Source organism: Corvus kubaryi, unplaced genomic scaffold (genome assembly GCF_017639235.1).
Source record: "Corvus kubaryi isolate FWS band 111438036 unplaced genomic scaffold, C.kubaryi_AGA036_p1.0 37300, whole genome shotgun sequence".
Taxonomy (NCBI): Eukaryota; Metazoa; Chordata; class Aves; order Passeriformes; family Corvidae; genus Corvus; species Corvus kubaryi.
In genome coordinates, this window is record NW_024581093.1 from 277,051 (window position 1) to 299,440 (window position 22,390).

General features: G+C 53.2%; 2 protein-coding genes across 7 annotated transcripts in view; both read left to right on the forward strand.

Annotated features, from left to right (window-relative positions):
• GALNS (galactosamine (N-acetyl)-6-sulfatase) overlaps positions 1–11,836 on the forward strand; it is a 41,741-nt gene extending 29,905 nt beyond the window's left edge. For 2 of the 4 annotated variants that reach the window (XM_042027018.1, XM_042027022.1), the window contains 2 exons: positions 6,063–6,180; positions 9,436–9,977. In XM_042027018.1, coding sequence (XP_041882952.1) covers positions 6,063–6,180; positions 9,436–9,522 — 205 coding nt within the window. In that variant the 3' untranslated portion in view covers positions 9,523–9,977. Of the gene's footprint in view, positions 1–1,421; positions 2,350–6,062; positions 6,181–9,435; positions 9,978–11,731 lie in introns of those variants that run through there. The other 2 variants (XM_042027019.1, XM_042027020.1) reach the window with 2 other exon arrangements.
• A 6,071-nt stretch (positions 11,837–17,907) lies between these two features.
• APRT (adenine phosphoribosyltransferase) lies at positions 17,908–21,892 on the forward strand. 3 transcript variants are annotated; one of them, XM_042027028.1, is made up of 6 exons: positions 17,908–18,028; positions 18,444–18,547; positions 19,509–19,642; positions 19,900–19,934; positions 20,448–20,526; positions 20,797–21,892. In XM_042027028.1, exons 1-6 carry the CDS (start codon positions 17,949–17,951, stop codon positions 20,824–20,826), a joined length of 462 nt encoding a protein of 153 aa, XP_041882962.1. In that variant the 5' UTR covers positions 17,908–17,948; the 3' UTR covers positions 20,827–21,892. The 3 variants fall into 3 exon arrangements, with proteins under 3 accessions (XP_041882962.1, XP_041882963.1, XP_041882961.1); XM_042027029.1 differs by lacking the exon at positions 19,900–19,934 and having other exon boundaries at positions 17,912–18,087; XM_042027027.1 differs by lacking the exon at positions 19,900–19,934 and having other exon boundaries at positions 17,913–18,028.
• Positions 21,893–22,390: the final 498 nt, after the last annotated feature.

A 22,390-nucleotide genomic window follows, 5' to 3' on the forward strand; every position in this document is an offset into this window, starting at 1 on the left:
AAGGAGCTCCCACAGGAGCACTTTCCATGCAGTGCAGAAACTGCTCAGGCAATTCCAGGCAGGTCCTGTCAGCGTACTGGGGACGCGTCTGGCAGGGCTGAGCCATCTGGCACCCTGCACTTGTGTTCCCTCCTTGTGCTGCATCCCTGCCCTCAGCTGCTCTGGGAACAGCAGGGCTGGGACTTCTCTTGCTGCTGCTGCCCCTCTGGGTTTGGCTGGATCCCCCCTGCACCTCAGTTTCTGCCAAGGGACACAGTTGTGTTTGCTCCTTTGCCTTGACATATCATGGAATCCTGGAATGGTTTGGGTTGAGAGGGACCTTAAAACTCATCCAGTCCCACCCCCTGCCATGGGCAGGGACACCTTCCACTGTCCCAGGCTGCTCCAAGCATTGTCCAGCCTGGCCTGGGACACTGCCAGGGATCCAGGGGCAGCCCCAGCTGCTCTGGGCACCCTGTGCCAGGGCCTGCCCACCCTCACAGGGAGGAACTCCTTCCCAATATCCCATCTAATCTGGCAGTGGGAAGCCCTTCACCTGTCCTGTCTCTCCATCCCATGTCCAAAGTCCCTCTCCAGCTCTCCTGGGGCCCCTTTAGGCTGTTCTGTAGGAATTACCTCATCCCTGGTGGTGAGAAACGAACCCTTTGTGCCTTTGTCACCTGAGAGATTGCCTGGATCAGTGCAGGCTGGGGGACAGAAAATCTCTCTTTTTTTATAGCTCTCAACTTTAAACCATAACTAAGAATGTGTGTTAGGCAGCACAGAAAGCAGAAGTATTTCCCTGAGTCTGAGCAGGGCTTTGTTTCCTCCGTGGATGCAATAACTGCCCTTGTTACCAAATTTATCCAAATGCAGAACTAAAAGATCTGATAGGTTTTTTTTCCTTGGCCAGTATTCTGTTATCTTTGGGCTATGGTGTGTGTGCTAAGTACCACCGAGGGAACTTGTTTCTCCAGTGTGACAAATTCAGTAAAATTATCTGTTGGTACCATCTTCACGAGCAGTTGTCAGATTTATTATCTGAGTCAGGTTATTGTTTATACAGACATTTACTAAAATACTGCTTTACCAGTCAAGAAGAACAAAAATAATGATTTTTTATTTATATATATATATATATATACACCCCCCCCACATATATATATATTAAAAAAAGCAAAGCTGGCACAGCTAAAAATACAGTTACTAAAATACCTAATGCAGCCTGAAGTAGGAAAAGTGTTTTTAAAGCCAAAGAATTTATAACAGAAATCTCTGAAATTCTGCCAGTTTGAGCCAGAGGTGCAAAGCTGAATAACAAGTAAGGACAGGGTAAGCAGAGCCTGCTCACACCTTGCTCTTACTCCAGGTCTGTAGCAGCTTCTGCTCTGAGCAATGAGTTTATTGAATTATGAACATCAAAATTCCTGTGTTTTACTTAGGGCAATGGATTTTACTATTATGGAAGAAAATGGAAGTGATAAGGCTTGGTTGATGAACATAATGATTTTAGAACACATTAATTAAGAAGAGAGCTCACAAGTGCCTATTTCGAGCAGATGGAAAATTCAGGAAATCATCAGAGAGGTAATTGCAGTGGTTATGGAGCCAGAAAAAAAGGGAAGGAGCTCCTGAAGGGAAGCTAAAGGGGAAAGGATCTGATAGAAAAGTTGCCAGTCTCACCTTAGTGCTCAGGGCACAAACCTGGCTGTGGGGAAGAGAGAGAAGGTGCAAAACAGGGGAGAAAATGTGAACAACAAAGAGCCCAGGGGAGACGCTGACTCCTCATCTTGGAAAGAGGGAAATGGTGCCAGCTGCACTGCAGGGGAGAATTAGCAGCTGCCACAGGAGAGGTGACACTAAAAGGGTGGAAACTGTGGATAAGGAGCCTCAGAGGTGGCTCCATGGAGCACCAACCACGCCAGGGCTGCATGCAGGAAGGTGGGAAGAAGCAGGTGAGCCAGGTGTGGCTGGTACAGAGCCAGCTCGGAGGGAAGAGGGGGAAATAAAATCCACCTGTGGAGGTGAATCATCAGCCTGGAGACTGGCAATGGACACAAACACGTCTGGGGCCATGGCTGCCCTTTCCCAGTCTCTGTGACTCTGGGTTCACCAGCCCACAACCGTGCAGCTGTTCTGGGTGGAGTGATGCTGCATGGAAAGGAATATTGGGAGAAAAAAGCTGCACGAACCAGCTGCAGGAAATGAAAAATGCAGTTTGGAATGGACGTCATCATCATCATCATCATCATCATCATCATCATCTCCACAGACAGGCCCGGGCAGTGCTGCAGCCACAAGAAAGTGGCCTGAAGAACACAGTGCTTAAGTTCTGATTTAGAAATACCACTGCAAATTAAACTTCAGGAATAGCACTGAGAAGTGAACTTCAGGAATAGCACAGAAGCAGCCAGCAGGAGGATCAGTGGATAGCTGTTGTTTCCTGTCACCTGCTCACACACAGATGAAGCCTTTACTACTCTGCCTTTATCCCCTTTGCCGTTTCAATGCTGTGGTTCCCTGCAGTGAAGTCCAGCAGAAAGGCAGGATTCTGGGCGCTGGGGAGGGAAATTTCCATGAAAATAGGTGAGCAGGTAGAGGATCAGCACCATCGCATCTCCTTGCTGCAGGGAGGGTGCTGATCATCACGGCTTGGACTCCACGGTCCTGGAGGCCTTTTCCAACCTGAATGATTTGGGGATTCCAAGGTTTCCTGTGGCTCAGTGGCCACATGCCCCTCATGTCTCCAGGGGTGCATCTGGGCCCCAAAATGCTGACTTGGGGTCAGGGCCGCGTTCACTCCTTGATTCCTCATTTGTTTTCCTTTGGCTCCTCTGAGTCTCTGCAGTAATTCCAGCAGCAGAGCCCCAAACCTGTCTCTGCCTCCTGCATTGTGCAGACCTGAAATTGTGAATAAACTTGATAATAGAAGAGAGGAACAGAGGAAGACTGAATAATAAGACAAGATCAAGACTTGGATACCATGGTGCTGCGAAGCCTCAAAGCACTGATAACAGATAAAATCAAATTATCAGAATCTGGGTGTATTTCACAATTAAAAATAATGGTTTTAATTAAAATAATTCCAGGGGAGAAGGAAGTAAAGTATCATTATCCACGTTTCATGCTCTTCCCATAACTTCATATCAAGCAGAGAGCTGCTATTCCTAGAACCATGGAATCCTGGAATGGTTTGGGTTGGAAGGGACCTTTAAAGCTCATCCTGTTCCACCCCCTGCCATGGGCAGGGACACCTTCCACTAAACCAGGCTGCTCCAAGCCCTGTCCAGCCTGGTGTAGAGCCCTTTGTCAGGTTTCTGTGAATCCCATTCTAGGATTTTTTATAATACATCATTCCCATTTTCTCCAGGCCTCTCAGTAACGCCGCGGTCCCATCACTCCCAGGCCAGACACTGCGCTGTGCATCAGCAGGATGAGGTGTAAAACATCTTGAAATCCTGCTGGACACGCTCCTGGATTTGTTTGGGTGCTGGTCTGTTTGAGGGTGCATTTAACGCTGGCAGAGAATTGGCCCCGAAGGTGAAAGCCCAAGGACCACAGGATTAAAGCAGAGTTTTAACCCTGTGTGAGCCAAACCCTCCTCCCTGCAGGGCTGGGTTTGCTGGGAGGGCACGCTGGGGTTAACCAGCAGAGCAGGTTCCAGCGGAGCTGTGGGGGGAGGATGGGAGCAGATTGCCAAGGCACAATTACCGTAAATGAAGGAAGCACAGCCCACACCTGTGCCTGGGACCCCGCGCTCCAATCCAGCCCTGATTGCATCTCCAGGGACTTCCCGGAGGTAAAGTGTCAATTAGTGTAATGACCCTGGACTTTGTCCACTCTGTTCCCTCGTTCTGAGCGTGGAATAATTTCATGGACGCTGGGGGATCTCTTTTAGCAAACTCCTCACAACGCCACCTGCTCACCCTCTCATTCTTGCAGTGCTATTCCCAGCTCTCCTTCCCGGGATTGCTGAACTGGAATACGAAATGCAGCACGCCCAGGGCTGCATCCTCGCAGACAATGGTGCCCAGACACCTGTACAGATAATTCCACCTCTTTTTGGAACAGGGAATGTAGCAAACCTTGCCTTGCAGCCCAGGCCGGCATATGCATTCCAGGAAAGGATGGGACTCCAGGTAGGAGAGGTTCCCAGCTCCCTTAACAACTCAGACTGATTACCATGAGGTAATTATCCCCATTTTACATGCAAATTCGAGGCACTTGTGCAGATTTTGTCTCAAAATGCACTTGCTTAGGGCTGGAGGCAGTTTTAACTCCTGTGCAGTCAGTAAATACTTCACAAATCCATGGATGAGGAATTTTGGGACGTTGTAGAGCTGAACAGGAATATCTGAGGAAAAACTGAGCTTAGCTGAGCCAGGAATCTCCATAGAGCCAAGGCAGGAAAAGCAGCCCCTATGGAATGGGGTCATGAAAAGAAAACCAGCCTCCATGGAGCAGAGTCAGATGGGAGATTGGGCAGGAATTGTTCCCTGGGAGGGTGGGCAGGCCCTGGCACAGGGTGCCCAGAGCAGCTGGGGCTGCCCCTGGATCCCTGGCAGTGTCCAAGGCCAGGTTGGACATTGGGGCTTGGAGCAGCCTGGGACAGTGGAAGGTGTCCCTGCCCATGGCAGGGGTGGGATGGGATGGACTTTACATCCCTTCTGCCCCAAACCATTCCAGAGTTGTCGGATTCTATGAAATTGGGGAGCTTCTCAGGATACTCTGGATTTCAGGGTGGTCCCTCAGCTCTCTCCACCAGGCTGCAGCCGGCTGGGTGTGAGAGCAGCAGCTCCGTTTGCTCCAGCTCCTCATCCCACATTCCCTTCCGGCTCTCTATCAGCACAGCTCAGGCCCAGCCCCACAATCAGCCTCTCCCTGGCTGCCTGCCGAGGTGGGATATTTATAGGGTTTACTGGAAACTCTTGGCACATTGCTGGCCTTCGAAATGTGATTGTTTTGCAGAGAAGGAAATTAGCTGGAGTGTGGGGCTGGTGGCCAGCTCAGCCTGGGAGCAGAGGGAGCTCAGGACCCAGCTGCATTGTTTCTTTTATCTTCAGAAGGAATTTGCCGCTCTCTGTGGGGTTGTTGGTGTTTTTTTAAGTGGCTCTTAACATGATGGACAAAGTGAGATCATTGTTAGGAATCCTGCATTTCAGAAATACTTGAGGTGTGAGTGAAGTGCACCCTGAGTCACTCCAACAAGTACCTACTGGAGGAATCGGGTGGATCAGGATCTGGTAGTTTATAACCATGTTTGAGGCATGGCAGATGGGTCCCAGCTTGGAATAATCAAGCTGTAATGGAAGAATGTGGATGGGGCAGAACCTCGGGATGTTGTGGAATGGGGGAGGTATTCTTGTCTTGGACAAGGCCCTTCTATTCTTCTCCTCTCTGTTTGCATAATTTTAGTTCATTTCCTTGGTGATTGTGGAGTTTAACCGGCCCAGGGCTGTGTTTGAAACCCTTCCTGAGAACACTCTTGTAAAACAAAATATTGACATTCCCTTCGCTTCCCTACAACAAACGCCTCCGCCTGGGGCAGGTGTTCCAGGAGACCTCTTGGAAGATTGGGGGGTGAGTGTGGAGAGCTGGTGACCTCAGGTGGGACACGCTGGAAGGGTTGCCTTGGGAAATTTCTGTCCTAAGCTGTCTGGGAAAGTGTTTGTCCTGTGTCTGGGAAGTCTCCCTTGATCATCATTTAAAGGACAGCTCGAGGACGGCCCAGAAATGCCCTTTTATTTGCTAACACCGTTCCCTTGGGAACCCACGTGAGCTCGCAGCAGATCTGCACGAGGAGGAAACCTTTGGGGCCCCTGGAGCAGCAGTTTGGAAAGCTGATCTGCTGGCAGCCAGGTGATTTCTGGGCAGGACAAGCCACTGCCATCCTCGTTGCCCTAAGCAGAGCACCTGTACCCTGTCAGCCTGGATTTCCTTCCCTACAGACCCGTGGGCAGCTGGCAGGATGTGTGCACGTCTCCTCCCTCCTTGTGGCCCAGGGCAAGTCTTGTGGCCCAGCCTGGTGATGTGGACACCACAGTGAAGCCCCAGCAGTAACCCCTGTGTCTCTCCCGTTCCAGTTTTGCCAGTGAGGAATACCAGCAGGCCGTGGAGCGCATCTCAGGACTGGTGCAGCAGCACAGGGCCACCCTGGTGCCAGGCCAGCCCCAGCTGAACGTGTGTGACCAGGCTGTCATGGTGAGTGCCTAAAGCACAAATGCACTGGGGAATCCTTGGATTAAAATACCTTTTGTAAAGGTTTCATGAAATGTCAGCACTGGGAAGGGATGGAGGAGAGATGCACGGTCACCTGTTGGTGGCGTCCTTCCTTAGAGGCAGGGCAGATCCTTCTCCTTTCTAACCCCTTTCTGCAAATCTCAAAAGTCACAGAATCCTGGAATCCTGCAATGGTTTGAGTGGGAAGGGACCTTAAAGCCCATCCAGTGCCACCCCTGCCATGGGCAAGGACACCTTCCACTGTCCCAGGCTGCTCCCAGCCCCAATGTCCAACCTGGCCTTGGGCACTGCCAGGGATCCAGGGGCAGCCCCAGCTGCTGTGGGCACCCTGTGCCAGGGCCTGCCCACCCTCACAGGGAGGAATTCCTTCCCAATATCCCATCCAACCCTGCCCTCTTTGTTCTGAGTCCTCCATGGGACAGTGCCTCTTTTTCAGTGGTGTATCTTTGGTCTTGCTCTGTCTCCTCCAATTCCCCCCCCATGCCGGAAGTTTCCAAAGTCTTTATTGAATTGAACATTTTCAGTTCTGTTTTCTCCTTCATGTTTCCATTGGAAAGTTACAGTTTGGCTCCCCTGTCAAACACTGCTTGGTTTGTTGAGAACCTGGGAAAGAAACAGGATAATCTGGGGGAGGTTGTCAGTTGACAGGAGGTTGTGGAGTCTGAGGGAATGTGTCTGTGGGCTGACACAAAATAGTAACAGGCAAAATCGTCCTGCTGCAGAAATAATCTCCTGAATCAGTCAGAACCTGCTGCCTCTGGTCTGTCACCAGCAAGGAACAAAATGTGGAGCTGTGTCCCCTCAGTAACAAGGCAAAGATCTTCCTTAGCTTTGTCCCATCTCTTTATTTTTGGATGTTAAATAGGAAAAAGATTTGAGGGCCCATTGTTTCTTTGTTGTTCTCTTTCCTTATTCAACTTTTCCCTTAATAAACTCTGTTCTCTGCTCCTCTGGGACCTTTGGGATTCAGGCACTGTCCCCAGGGCCTGGCTGCTGCCAGAGCCCTGCACTGCAAAGGCATTTCTTCCCGAACTGCTTCACAAACTGAAGGCCATCAGAGGCAGAAAGGGGGCTGGGGGGATCCTAATCCCAGGGGGAATGTTTCAATCCCAGCAGGAAACACTGGGAGTTTTCCAATCTGTGTACACCCCTCACAGGATAACCCCATGGTCACTACACTAAAATGTCAGGCACCAGATTGCTGCCTTTGAGACCAGAAATGAAGATAAGCAAATCTTTTTAGGGTGATTGTATTGCTGGGGTAGACTGGGGCCTAAATCTGGTTTTGGGGGATGCTGGGAGATAAAGATCGTTTACTGACAATATCTCCTGTCACCTGTTTATTTGATAAGGGTGTTTGATGTATTTGGGAGAGAGAAGAATTGTCTTTACTTTTACATAATCAAAGTGTGTGGAAGTGTTCAAGGAAGTGTCCAAAGCCATGGAGGGACAGGACAGAGGGAATGGCTTCCCACTGCCAGAGGGCAGGGATGGATGGGATATTGGGGAGAAATTCCTCCCTGTGAGGGTGGGGAGGCCCTGGCACAGGGTGCCCAGAGCAGCTCTGGCTGCCTCTGGATCCCTGGCAGTGCCCAAGGCCAGGCTGGACATTGGGGCTTGGAGCAGCCTGGGGCAGTGGAAGGTGTCCCTGCCCATGGCAGGGGTGGCACTGGAGGGGCTTTAAAGTCCCTTCCCACCCAGAGCATTGCAGGATTCCAGGACACAGAGGGATCATCCTGGGGCTCCTGCAGCCGTGGGTTGATGGAGGCACAGGAGCAGGGGAGGTTCTGCAGCCCATTTGTGCTGGGTCCCTCCAGCAGTGTCCAGGGAGCTCCCCCAGCTCCGGCTCTGCTGGGGAGGTGTGGGAGAAGCTGTTCCCTGCAGCTCGGGGCTGGCCTGGCTCGCAGCACACGTGGTGGTGTCCCCAGGGCTCCCAGCACAGACCAGCAACGGGACTGGGACTGCGAGACTGCAGCACAGACCAGTTATTGTTCTGCTTTTTCAAAAGAACAAGCATTTCATGTGTTCCTTTGGCTCTCGATTCCTTCTGCAGTGTGGTCTGAATTTTCCAGCCGCGGCCGCACATTTTAAACCAGAGAATTTAGAAAAGAGCATTAATTGTTCTGCAGGCCTGCGGAGCCCTCCGTGCAGAGGTGCCTCCAGCGCAGCTCCCTCTGTGGCTGCTCCTCTGCAGGAATAGCTGGTGTCTCACTGCCATCTGTTGTCAGCTCCGTGGAACACAAACCTCCTCCAGCGGTTTTTTTCCTGGGGTTGAGCTTTCCTTTTCCATAGGAATTTAATTCCAAGAAGACATAAATACTTGCAGGGTGAAAATCAGCAAAGTGAAAGGCAAGGGGTCAGAGTTGAACAGGCCTTTAGTAAGGGACAGCAGGAATGTCCCGTGGATGGACAGCCCTGAGAGAGGGAGGGACAGACAATGAACACAAAAGATTCCTGAAGGCAGAATGGCAATTGTTACCTGCCCTTCCCAGGACCACAATCCCAAATGTTAAATGGCAAAACCTCAATGAAATTAAAATGTTCACTTATCTGAATTCCTTCCTCCATGAATCCCTCTGGAAGCTGAGGCTGGCTGTGGCTCTCCTTGCTGGTGTCCTTTCCCTGTTGCACACATTCAGGTAGCTCAAGAAACATGGAAACAAGGAAAACAAATAGTTTTGGTGTGCAGGCACTGGAAGAGGTGTCTCAGGAATGCTTCCTGCTCCATCTGCTCATGGATTCATCCCTCACAATGCTCATTAAAATACCAGCATTCTTATCTCTCTCACACCCTTGGCCTTCTGCTGCCTTTGGCTACCTCGAGAAAGTGCCTGGATATTGCAGTGCTGAGAATGGGAACTCTCCTGGAATCCCAGGAAAAACCTTCTGGTCTGGTTGCTCTGTGCTCCTGCAGGAGAGAAAGGAGGGACACCAGCATCCCAGCAAACCGGGAGAGGCCAGGAAGGACTGGTGTATCTCAGAAGAGGGAATCATCTGCTGCACAGGATTTGTAGCCTTCCCTCCAGCTTTTATTTGAGCAGTGTTTGGAGTGGGGAATTTTATGAGCCCAGAGGCTTCGGCTGCAAGAGGAGTTTCATTTTTCAAGCAGGACATAAAAGTGTCTTTGTGAGGATCATAAGGAGCTGGTCGGGGTGAGAGCTTAGCAGATACTTGGTGTGAATCATCTTTCTGTCTATTTTTGTTTGTTTTTACCAGAATTGGTCCCCTCCAGGCTGTGAGAAGCTTGGGAAGTGCCTGAAAGCGCCAGAGTCTGATCCTAAGAAATGCTCTTGGCCTCACTGATGGCTGCAGCCCTCCAGAACTACCCAGAGAGCCCGAGGCAGCTGGACATCCAGTTTCCAAAGCACTTCTGCTCCTGTTGGCACTCCTGTTTACACAGGAAGGGTGTGATATGTGCATGATATCATCACTTGCCCTTCCAAAGGGCCAGTGTTTATATTCCTCATGCTCAGGGTTTAGCCTCCACTCCTCTCTTCTCCCAGTTGCTTCCCTAAATGGTAACTCCAGTGAGGATTGTTTCAGCTGGAAAAGCTCTCTGCACAGCCACGACTCTGCCATCAGCTCCGAAATGCCATGGATCACTCCTGCTCCTTCCACCCAACCTTGCTCACTCGGGTGCCCCAACAGGAGCCATGGGACGGGTCAGGAAGCTCGGAGCTGCCAGAGAGCCCTGCCCAAAGTGCCCGTGTTTTGTTTGCCTGTAACTTGTTGTTTTAACATTTGATTTCCATTGTGAACTCTGGACATCAACTTGTTTTTCCTTTCTCCCTAAATTTGTGAGTTCTGGGTGCAAACAAAGGATCCCATCCCTCCTGTTCACAGCTGAGGGGTTGGACACAGGGGGAACGCCCTGAGCGCCTTCCATGTGTAGCTGCAAACATTCCCTGGGTTATGGTTTAAGGAGAGGTGAGGATTTTGTTCAGGTAAGTGTTGGACTGGGGTTACAGCCCCTGCCAGTGCCTGAAAGGGCTCCAAGAGAGCTGGAGAGGAAAAGGGCTGGAGGGACAGGACAGAGGGAATGGCTTCCCGCTGCCAGAGGGCAGGGATGGATGGGATATTGGGAAGGAATCCTCCCCTGTGAGGGTGGGCAGGCCCTGGCACAGGGTGCCCAGAGCAGCTGTGGCTGCCCCTGGATCCCTGGCAGTGTCCAAGGCCAGGCTGGACACTGGGGCTTGGAGCAGCCTGGGATGGTGGAAGTGGGGTTGCACCGGATGAGCTTTGAGGTCTTTTCCAACCCAAACCATTCCAGGATTCTGTTGCCTAATTGTCAGTGCAGGACGTTTGTGGGGAGCTGGGGGTCAGGTGTTCATTTCGGAGCTTTCCTTAATTTCCAGGATTCTGGGTCTGAAGCTGTTCCAAGTCACAGTTCCCATCTCGTGCTCTGGGCCCAGCCAAGGGCAGGCTCAGAAATGCCCCTTTGCATCAGCCCTTAACTCCTGACCCCATTTCCAGCGCACGCTCTCTGAGGAATTCTCCTTGTGCAAACTTTCCCCAGCCTGGGTGTAGCTCTCCTTTAGCCAGAGTTCCTGGGGAGCACAGAGCCTTTGCTCAATTCCACAGGGCACATTCCTGCTCTGCCTCGGAGCCTGTTTCACACCCTTCCCTGTCTCCAATAAACCTGTCTGGAGCAAAAGCAGGCTCCTCTGGGCTCTCAGGGCAGCAGCTGGAGGGAACCCTGAGCATGTTTGGGTTCAAACTGAAAGAGGGGAAATTTAGGATGGGATATTGAGAAGGAATTGTTCCCTGTGAGGGAGGTGAGGTCCTGGCACAGGGTGCCCAGAGCAGCTGGGGCTGCCCCTGGATCCCTGGCAGTGTCCAAGGCCAGGTTGGACAGGGCTTGGAGCAGCCTGGGACAGTGGAAGGTGTCCCTGCCCATGGCAGGGGTGGAATGGGATGAGCTTTAAGGTCCCTTCCCACCCAAACCATTGCAGGATTCCATGATTCTCCATTTGCCCCACCAACAGCTCCGCTTCCACCCCTCCAGTGTTTCCCACAGTACACGTGCCCTTTCTGGGTGATGTTGTGCTGCCTTAGGAAAATCTGTTTTTCCTAAAATCCAGGAGCTCTGTACCTGGAAACAGCTCAACTTCCTTCCCAAGCAAAGCTTGGAGCTGCTTGAGGGCTCTGCTTCTGTGCCAGCTGCTGTGTTCCCGCCTGCTCCGGGCTCTCAGCTGCTTGTTCCTACCCTCCTGTAATCCCAAACACTCCCATTCTCCCCATTCCCCTGGTTTATGTACCTGTAATCCCCTCCACGGTAATTCCTGGTGTGTGTCTCATGAAGCTGGATAACCCCCTAAGGTTGGGATAAGAACAGCGCTGGAGTCAGCTCTCGCTGTTCCCACCCCTCAGAAATCCCAGCCAGCACTTCATGGATCCCTGCACATCTGCAAGTGGCATTTGTTTACAGCCCACATTTCTTAGGATGTTCCTAATTGTCCTTCAAGTATATCATGGCATTTCCAGCTCATCCATAACATTCCTCCTTGTTTAGACACAGCTCCAGGCTTGGGAGGTCCGGCCAGCCGCTCCCTCGGAGGTGAGGTGAGGAGAGGACTGGGAGGACTGGGAGGAGCTGTGGGTCTGTCAGCACAGGAGACCAGATAAAACCAGTAACTCCCCGTTTGCTGGGGCTGCTCCACCTCTGCTTTAGTGCTTCTCCATATCCAGAGAAGGGAATGGAGCTGGGAAGGCTCTGGAGCCCCAGGAGTGGCTGAGGGAGCTGGGAAAGGGGCTCAGCCTGGAGCAAAGGAGGCTCAGGGGGGACCTTGTGGCTCTGCACAAGTCCCTGACAGGAGGCGGCAGCCGGGGTGGTCGGGCTCTGCTCCCAGGGACAGGAGGAGAGTTGTGCCAGAGGAGGGTTAGGTTGAATATTAGGGGATTTTTTTTCATGGAGAGGGTGAAAAGCATTGGCACAGGGCACTGGTGGAATGCCCATCCCTGAAAGCATTGAAAAAATGTGGATGTAGCACTTGAGGTGAGCATGGTGGTGGTGCTGGGCTGAGGGTTGGACTCCATGATCTCAAAGGTCTTTTCCAGCCTTAACGACTTTGATTCCCGGATTCCGTGACCCAGAACTGCCCGAGCCCTGCATTCACTATAAAACTCCCACCAGAGGAGGGAGTCCATGGCTGCAGCTCCCTGGAAATCCTGTCGGCCCTCAAATCGGTGTGAGCTAACACCACTTCGTGGGGTTTTGTGCTGCTTAGGAAGAGTTCCCCCAGGATCAGAGCTGGGCCCTGGCCTGGCCACGCTCCTCAGTCCCCAGCCCTTGTGAACACCCACTGGGAGTGCTCTGGACACCTCCTCCCTGTCCCCTGCCTGCTGCTTCCTCCTTTTCTTGTTCACAGCTGCACTTTGGAGGATCCTGCTTTGCCCCTGGAGCGTGCTGGGACAAGTCACCCTGCTCTGGGCAGCCACGGGGTTTGTCTGTCCTACCAGCACAGCAAACCCTTGTTCCTCCCTGGAATGATCTCAGGACACAGATCCTGGAGGGAAACTTTGCACTAGAGAGCAAGTAAGTGAAGCCATGGAGTGTCTGTTTGGAATAAAAGGACACGAAGCAGATAATAAATAATCAGGGTTTACATGTGACAAAGCTTCTGCTTTAAATTTAAATAGGGATAGTTGTTTTACAGCTGGGTAATAGGAGGAATTTTAAATTGATGCCTTTCCTAAAAATGTACAGATTTAAGAGTTGTGAGATAAAGAATTAATGAGGAAAAATAAAGTAATTTATCAGAAATGCAGCCTGTGATTTCACCTGTAAGCCGAGGGAGTAACACCTTGCTTTGGGGCACTCTCCCAGGTTCGCCTCTGGGCTCATGGGACTGACTTGGGTTAAAAATAACTTGGTTTGTTTTCCCGGAATTATTTTTACCATGGATCGATCTCGTAGCCCACACGGTGCAGGGCCAGCACAGGGGTGGGGATGGTGCCTGCAGCCCCCCCGTACCCCCTCAGGGCACAGAGTGGCCACATCTGCTGTTAAAAACCATCCAGGGCTGCTGGCCTGAAGCTTCCCAGTTTGGGAGCTGGGGCAGGAGTGGGGCTGGAGGGATTTCCTGCCCACTCAGGGACCTGCAGCAGCCAAACTGGTCTGGTGGTGGCTTCTCTTCCCAAGCTACGAGAGAAATGCCAAAGGAATGCTGGAGTTTAGGGCTGTGATGTTCCTTTCTTTGTATTTATTATACTGAACACTAAAAGCTTAATATCTTCCTGGGCTAAGAGTCCAAGGAATTTCTTTCTTGCCTTTAATTTCCAATTAGCTGAGCCTCTCAAGCCTCCCAGCTCTGCCCCTGAGGCTCTGTTATCGTCCCAGCCTCTGTGCAGAGAAGCTTCCGAAATGGATGGAACTAATAATCGTGGAAAAACTCCGGCTGCATTTGCAGGCTCTGGCTGCAAACGTGGAGCCTTGATTTCAAATCCTGCAGCAACAAATGGATTATTTCGGTGGCAAATTGGTCCCCGGGGACCAACAATTTGGGGAGCTGAAGGCTGGAACTGGGAAGCAGCAGATCCATTCCGAACACTTAGAGCCAAGGTTAATGCCCTGCGCACTGCCTGAGGGATAACACGGCTCTGCCTGTCCAAGGGGAGGCTCAGGAATGTGGTGTTGAAGGGAAAATGGGGAAGTTTGGAACAAGGGGAGTGAGCAATCCCATGGATTTGCTGGTGAAACCTGGGGGCTGAGGTTTTGGGCAGTGACAGTGGGATTTGACTAAAAGAAGTGGAACTAATATCTCCAAGGAGGAGGCTGTGGGACTTGGGACAGTAGTGGAAGCTGGCAGTTCCCATTACCTGCCACCTTGAGCCCTTCCCAAACACCATGGACAGTGTCCCAAAATTCCTGGTTTCCCATGAAGGATCTCCTGAAGGTTGGACACTCTTGTTTTCCCCAGCGACGACAGCTTCGAAATAACCACATAAAAGAATTCCAGCAGCTGAAGAAGAACCTGTGGAAGGTGAGAACAGAAGGGTCTGTGGGGGAGGAAGGTTTGGAGGAGCTGGGAGGTGGATTTTTGGCTGCAGAGTCCCCAGCAGCCTCTGGAGCACAGCCAGCACAGAAATCCCTCCCCAGGGATCCTGCCCTTGTCCTCCGCACTGGGAAACTTTACAAACCAAACACACTTTTATTCTCTTAAGAGTTCCTTTGCTTGTTCAGCTTCCAAATAACTGTTCTGCAGTTAGAATGGCCTGTTTTCCTTCTCTCCTAGCAGTTAGAATACTTGGAAATCGACTTTTCCTTTTGTTTTCTGGTAGCATTGGATGTTTTTCTGTGTTATCAGGAGGCGACACTGTGGTGCCCCTTGAATTAAACTGTCAGGTTTTAAGAACAGCTGTAAGGGAAGAACTGAAATCCCATTTTTAGGTTCTTTATTCCTTTGGAAAATGGCTATTTTAAACACCAAGGCTCCATTTGCCTGTTTTCTTTATATCCCCTTCCACCATTTAAAGTTTTGTTGTTGCTTGAAGTCTAGTTCGGATTATATAAATCCTAAATAAAGGTGGATCCGTAGCCAGCAGCTCTCGTGGTCTTTTAGGAGGGAGAAAAAATCTCTGCCTTCCAGCTTCTGGAGGGAGGCAATCTGGCAGCTCTCCGGGCCTTTGTCCCTCTTGGAGTCACTTAACACCCTCTGGGTGACAGGAGGTTGGTAGCACAATTCCCAGCTGAAAGGGAGAGCAGATAAAAGCCAGCAGCGAGGAATGCGAGCCAAATCCATTAGTTCTGGATCAGACACAAAATCCAGGCTGGCCAGAGGAGAGACAGGAGTTTTGTGTCTTCTCCAAGGGCCTGATCCAACCTGCTGCAGCGGGCAGGAGGTGCTGGCTCGGGCTCTGAGGGAGGCAGAGCCAGATCATGACACTTTCCCTCTTTTAGGGGGACAAAACCAGCTCGGATGCTTCTATCCTGAGCCCAGGGCTCTGGCTGGGGAGCTGCATTCTTCTGGTGTTGAAATAAGATATTTCAAATTTGGTTTGGTTTTTTTTTTTTAAGGGTTTAAAGTGCATGTGTTTCCTCAGCTGAGATTGAAATGAAATGTTCCAGTGGATTTGCAGGGAAATTTTTGTGCTCATTTTCCCTCGTTGAAATTTGGGGCATTTTGTTCCACTTCACACTGAAGTGTTAAAATCCTGAACGGAACAGAAACTTCCAGACTCAGCACAGCTCTTTAATTGCCTGGTTAAGCTGATTAAAGTTCATTCCCAAGCTTTCATATTCCCAGTTTCTGTGCTCCCTGGCTAATAACACCTCTCCTATCAGGACCTCAAAGCACTTTTAAATCACTGATGGCTTCTGTGCCCAGAAAAGAGGCAAACCCAGAGTTTCCCGAGGGAATCCAGATTCCAGGTGGTGATTCCTTTGCCAGGCACAGATCAGCCCTGAACCTCTCCGAGCCACAAGCGGATGTGGAGTCACCTCCCGGGTGATATTCCAGAGCCCTTTGACATCACATTTGGAAAGGGGTCCTAGGAAAGTTCTTTGCAGATGGAAATTGCAGTAGGAGTCAGCAGTGTTGTTTGAAAGGTTGAACAATCCCAGGGAAAACTGATTTCCTTGGGATGTGACAGTCCGGTCTGTGCCGGTGGGTGCAGTTGGAATCCTTTGAGATGAGGGATAAATCAGGAGTTCAGACAGGAATCTCGGGAATGTTGTCTTTTAACCAGGATTTCTGGCAGCTGGATCACTGCAAGTCCGATTTGGTGCAACCTTTGTGCCCTTCCTGGCAGAACTGATGGAGACAGACTGACCCCACATCCGAGGAGGGATCCCTGGCTGTGGGCTGGAGCAGTGGGAGCACTCAGCAGCTCATCCTGGTGAAAGTTGCTGGTTTGCCAGGGCTTGGTTGGGATGAGGGGCCTGGGAACCCCACTCAGCCTCTGGGAAAATGTGGTGGAGTCTCCTGCAGTAAGGGTGGGATCAGGAGGGGGGTCACAAACAGGACAGGGGTGACACAGACCCCCCGTTCCGGCCCCTCCGTTAGTGAGAGGCAGAAGCAGAGCTGCCTGGCAGGCTGAAATGATCCTTTTTCCCAGGAAATAAGCTCTTGCTTATTTATTTCCACGAGTAGGCAGATAAATTCCATCAGCAATTCCATCTGCCAGGAAGAAGAGGAGTTGCTGGAACAGCTCATTGTCCAGTGCTGTGGTTGTAAGGCCACAAGACAAACCCGTCCAGCTCATCCCAGGGAGTGAGAGTGCTGCGGAGCCCCGGTTCCACTGGAAGGCTGTGTCCTTCCTCCGTGTTTGCTTCCCTGGAACAGCTGCCCGAGAGGATTTTTCTGGTGCCAAAGAGATAATCTGAGTTCAGGGAAAATCTTAGTTTGTGAGGGAATGGTTGTGAAGGGAACAGGGGCTGTCTCTGGCAGCAGAGAGTTTAACAGGGGTTGGGATTGTTTAGCCTGGGGAAGAGGAGGCTCCAGGGGGATCTTAGAGCTCTTCCCAGTGCCTGAAGGGGCTCCAGGAGAGCTGGAGAGGGACTTGCGACAAGGGCCAGGATAAGGGGGAATGGCTTCCCCAGAGGGCAGGGTTAGATGGGATATTAGGGAGAAATTCCTCCCTGTGAGGGTGGGGAGGCCCTGGCACAGGGTGCCCAGAGAAGCTGTGGCTGCCCCTGGATCCCTGGCAGTGTCCAGGTTGGACACTGGGGCTTGGAGCAGCCTGGGACAGTGGAAGGTGTCCCTGCCCATGGCAGGGGCTCTCCAGAGGGTGTGGGGTGAAGTTTTCCCAGTCACAGCTCTCAGCAGCGAACACTGAGCTCAGCCAGGGGTGTCACAGGCTCAAACTGCTTCTGCTTCTGCAGTGGGCTGTGCCCAGATGGGTTTGGAGCAGATCCAAGGTGGGCTTGCTAATGGAAGAGGAGATCTGAACTCACTGAGTGGATTTTGCGTGGCCAAACAACATTCACCTCCGACAGATGGGAGACAGGAGCTGTGGGAGCTCCCTGACCTGCCCAGGCCTCGGTGACACCAGGAGCTGTTGGTCCAGGAGCCGGGGCTGTGTTATCGTCCCTCGTGGGGGATGGTTGTAACAAACACAGAACGACTCCAGGAGTTCACACGAGGTGACGAGGGATGGAAAAGCAGGAAATAGTGAAGTCCTGAGGAGCTTGTGGAAGGCTGGGCAGGGTGAGGGGCTGGAAATGGATCCCCTAGGCAGGGGGCTCCTTTCTGAGGCAGGGAAATCCAGCTCCACACGGAGCAGGTACCTGAGCCTGGGGCTCCATCCATTGCAGTGCCAGGGCTCCACGCACCGGGGAATTTGGGCTCCGTGCTTGAGGTGTCAGAGCTCCAAGCACCAGGGAGCCAGGAGTGCTCATACCGGGGGTATCGATGTGTGCGGGGCTACCACACCTCCGTGCCCCGCGGGGCTCGGAGCCCTGGGATCCCTCCGTGCCTGGAGCACCAGAGCTCCACGCCCTGGGAACTCGGGGCTGTGTACACGGGGATACCAGAGCTCCGTGTGCCCGCGGGGCTGATACTCCATGCCCCCAAACACCGGGGGGACTGGGGCTCCAAGGCCCCGGGATACCGGAGGGACTCCTGCTCCATGCCCTGGGGTACCAGCCGTGGGGACAGCCGCTCCACGCTCCCGGTCCCGCCCGCACACTGCGGTGCCCGGCGCTCTGTGGGGCCGCCCCGGGGCGGGCGGAGCCGCCCCTCCCGCCGGGCCGGGCCGGAGCTGAGGCGGCTGCGCACGGCGGGGCCGCCATGAGCGACGAGAGGCTGCGGGCGGTGCGCGACCGCGTCCGGCCCTTCCCGGACTTCCCGGAGCCCGGCGTGCTGTTCCGGTGCGGCCGGGGATGGGCACCGGGATGGGCACCGGGATGGGGATGGGGCCGGACCGGCGGTAGGACGGGGACGGGAACAGGATGAAGATGGGGGCGGGGATGAGGACGGAACCGGGACAGGGATAAGGATGGACCGGGAATAGGAGCAGGACCAGGGCCAGGGGTGGATCGGGAAGGGAAGCAGGACCGAGACTGGAGCCAGAACTGGGGATGGAGCCAGGATAGGGCCGGGGATGGCGCCAGGACCAGGGCTGGCGATGGGGATGGGAGCAGGGCTGGAGCCAGGCCGGGCAGCTCCTGTTCCCAGTGCCCGTCCCTGCCCTGGCAGCACCAGGAGCCTTCCCCGGGCTCAGCAGCTCAGCGTGTCCAGAGCAGCCCCCGCAGGTCCCTCACTCCCCGCCCTCTCTCACTGCAGCGATATCAGCCCCTTGCTGAAGGATCCTGTGGCGTTCAGGACTTTGATTGATCTTCTGGAGGATCATTTGAGGGCGTCTTTCCCCAAAATCGACTTCATTGCAGGTGAGTGTTGGTTGAACATCCCTGGGGCCGGGGCAGAGCGGTGTGTTCTGGGTGGGAAGTGTGGGGTGGCCCTTCTGGAATGTTGTAGGCCTTGGACGCGAAAATCACCTGAACATTGGCCTGTGTCGTGTGGTAACACAGGGGCAGTTTATACCCTTAACCTCCTGCTGTAAGTTCCTGAAGCACTGCTTTGGGTTGTGTGCCCTCTGATACTTCAGTGCCAGTTGCACAATTCATTGTTAAAAAAGAGGGAGCACGCAGAGCCTGCTTGTTTTCCTCAGGGAGCCTCTCCAGGCCAGCACAGGCAACCTCTGAGGTGTTCACCTGGCCCAGGGCTGAGGAAGGCAGTGCTGGGGCCGGGCCACAGCCCAGGGTTCGGGGAGCACGGACCAAACCTGGGCCAGGTGTCTTGTGATAAGTGAAGTCTGCCCAGAGGGACAAAGTCCCTGCTTGTGTGGCCGAGCTGATACCGGGGCTCTGCTGGGTTTATCTCTAAGGAAAAGGGCCAGAGGGGAGGGAAATGGGCTTTTGGGGCCTGTCAGCAGCACATCTGGGTGACACCAGGAGTGTGGGCTGTGTTGTCAACCCTCAGAAGTGACTTCAAGAGCAAACTGCTGTTAGAGCCCCCCTGAATGGGAGGATAAAATGGAGGGGTCGTGCCAAGACCCTCCCCCAGTGAAATGGCTCCAATCTGAGCGATGGGACAAGAGGAGAAGGCTTCAAGTTGCACCAGGGAGGATTTATGTTTGATATGAGGGAAAGTTAAATCACTGAGAGGGTGATCAGGTATTGTAACAGGCTGCCCAGGGCAGTAGTGGAGTCACCATTCCAAAATTGTGTGGATGTGGCACTTGGGGACATGGCTCAGTGGTGGCCTTGGCTGTGCTGGGGAATGGTGGGACTCGATGGTCCTGGAGGCCTTTTCCAGTGTGAATGATTCCCTGATTCCTGTGCTACCCAGGCCTGGACTCTCGTGGGTTCCTCATTGGGCCCCCTCTGGCACAGAGGTTGGGGATCGGCTTCGTGCCCATACGGAAAAAGGGGAAACTCCCTGGTCCCACCGAGTCCGTCTCCTACAGCCTGGAATATGGCAAGGTAACGCCTGGGAGGAGCAGGGGCTCGGGCTGGGGGGCCAAGGAGGGCTAAAACCAGTGGGGAGGGAGGTCCCAGACTGGGTTTCTGTTGCCGTGGATAATCCAGCAATGCACAACCCTTGGGAATGGCTGAGCTGGCCCCGAGCCACGGTCGCTCCCTTTGTGCCTGGGGGTGATGTTTGGTGCTGTGCCGTGATTCTTGTGAGGGGCTTGGTGCTCAGACTTGGTGCTAAATGGCTTTCTTTGGCTTGAATTCAGGGGCATGACCACGGAGAGTGTTTCCCACTCTGGCAGTAAGTGCTGTAAGTCAGAGCCGTCCCGCATGGCTTCCCACCCTCCTGCCCCGTAACCCCGCGGCTGCTCGAGGACTGAGCCTAAAGCTGTGCTACTCCCACTAATCACTAATGGCAGCAGAACCCCCAAAGCCAGGCCTAAGCCGTGAGGATTGCTTGGGCCCACCCCAGCACATCCAGACAGGTGCCAGCTTGGATCTGGCTCCAGGCAGAGCTCCCCAGTGCATGACAGGGGGTTTTCCTCGCCAGAGAACTGCTCTGGGATAAGATTCCACCGTAACTCATGTGAAGGAAGTTCAGGATCTTGGCGTGCCAGAGGGTTGGCCCAGCAATCCCCTCCCTGCTCTCTATTTCCGTGGTGCTCCGCTGTAGCTGGAATTTTGGGATTTTAGGTGCTGAGTGTTCAGGCTGATGTCGCTGAGGACTTGTCTGTGTTCCAGCATGAACCAGCGGCTCGTGAGGGGTTTCTCTCTGAGGCCAGGCTGAAACAAAGCTGCTCCTTGCTCCCTGCAGGCTGAACTGGAAATCCAGAGCGACGCGGTGGAACCAGGACAGAAGGTGGTCATTGTGGATGACCTGCTGGCAACGGGAGGTGAGGGAAGCACGTGTCACCCACGTACACCTGTGTTCATGGAATCATGGAGTGGCTGGGTTGGATAAATCCCATCCAGTCCCACCCCCTGCCATGGGCAGGGACACCTCCCACTAGCCCAGGTTACTCCAAGGCCAGTCTAACCTGGCCTGGGACACTTCCAGGGGTATCCACACCTCTCTGGTACCCACAGGCTGTTGGCAGCAGCAGGGCTGGCTGTGGGGCTGGAAGCTGCCCCTGGAGTGAGGATGTTTCTGCTCCCCTCCACAGGTACCATGTGTGCTGCCTGTGAGCTGCTGAAGAGGCTGAAGGCCAAAATCCTGGAGTGCCTGGTGATCATAGAGTTAAAAGCCCTGAAAGGGTCAGAAAAGCTCAATTCCATCCCTTTCTACTCCCTGCTGCAGTATGACTGAGGAGGAGCGAGAACAAGGGAGCGCTGGGAACAAATCTGGGGCTTCATTCAGTGACTCTGGGTGTCACGAGGGGGTGGGCAAGGGGGTTAAACACATAGTTTTGAGCATGGCCAGATGCTCCTCAATCCTAAATTTCCCAAACACTGAGTTGAGTGTAAGGATCCCTTCTGGAGTTCATCCTTTTGCAAAGAAGGAGCAGGCTGACTGGGGGGATGGAGACCAAGGTGCAGCTTCACTGAATCTGTGGTTTCTAGGAGACCAAAGTGACAACGTTGCTGCTGAGGCAGGAGAGCTCTGACAGGGCACCAGCATTCCCTGAGCTGGGCCTGTCAGCCTCCAAGGAACCTGCTGAAAAATTCCCAAAGAAACACAGGAGATGGGCAAAAAGCAGTTATTTCTTTAAGGGACAAATCCTGCTGTATTTGACCTCAGGGGATGGTCCGGGTGTTCTGTGCTGTCACTCACACCAGAGGAAGCTGCTCCTACATCAGGGCTGTGCTTGTCCAGGAGAACAAAGTGCCTGCTGTGTCCCTAAAGCAGGATGGTGCTGGTGGGGATGAGCTCAGTCGCTGTTTTCCTTCCCTGGACCCCCCAGGCACCTTTTGTTCCACACCAATTCCCCATCTCCTGCACCACATCCCCCTCCCTGTGCTGCTGCTTTTCCTCTGCTCTGCTGTTTTGGGCCATCAGGCTGCTGCCAGCTCAGAGCCTGCTCTTGGGGGGAGTTTGGGGTCGGGAGAGGCCACAGGAAAGGTGTTCAGTGGTCTCAGGTGTGTGATGGATGATGGGGGCTTTGGAGATGCTTCCTCCAGCATGGTTCAGTGTGGTCACAGCCAAATCCCTGTGTGCCGAAACTTCCACAAGCCTGAAAACATCAGGGACTGTGTCCCTGGCCCAGCAGGGACTGGACTCACGGGTAAAATAAATATTGACTGATTTTTATGTTTTCTAAACTGTCTCAGAGCTGTTCTTGCAGTGGCTGAAGCCATGAATGACCCTTGGGAGTGTCTCCGTCCAGCCCCAGGTGGTCAGTGGAGCAAGGTTGTGGTGTGAGCTCTCACTAACCCCCCAAATGCTTGGAATTGTTTTCCAGGGAGCATTCAGGTACCTTTTCTTTATACCTTGCACCCACCTCTGGCTAGAGGGGCTTGGCCAGCTCAGCTGGTGCCACCTCCCACCCTGCCCTTCCACTTGTAAGGACTATTCCAGCTGTTTTTGTCCCCATTTCCTGAAAAGCCACCTCGATGCCTCTCAGTTTACGCTGAGGAGCAGCATTCCCTGGGGACCCAACCTGTCCCAGGGCACTTGTCCCACAGCCAGCCCCGTGGGGAGCCAGGGCAGGCAGCACCTCACAGGCCTGGCACCAGGAGAGGGTCCCTGCTGCGGGGGAGAAGGGAAAATCAGTTCCACCCCAAAGAGCCTTGGAAAGCAGCTGCGTGCCAGGGAAGCAG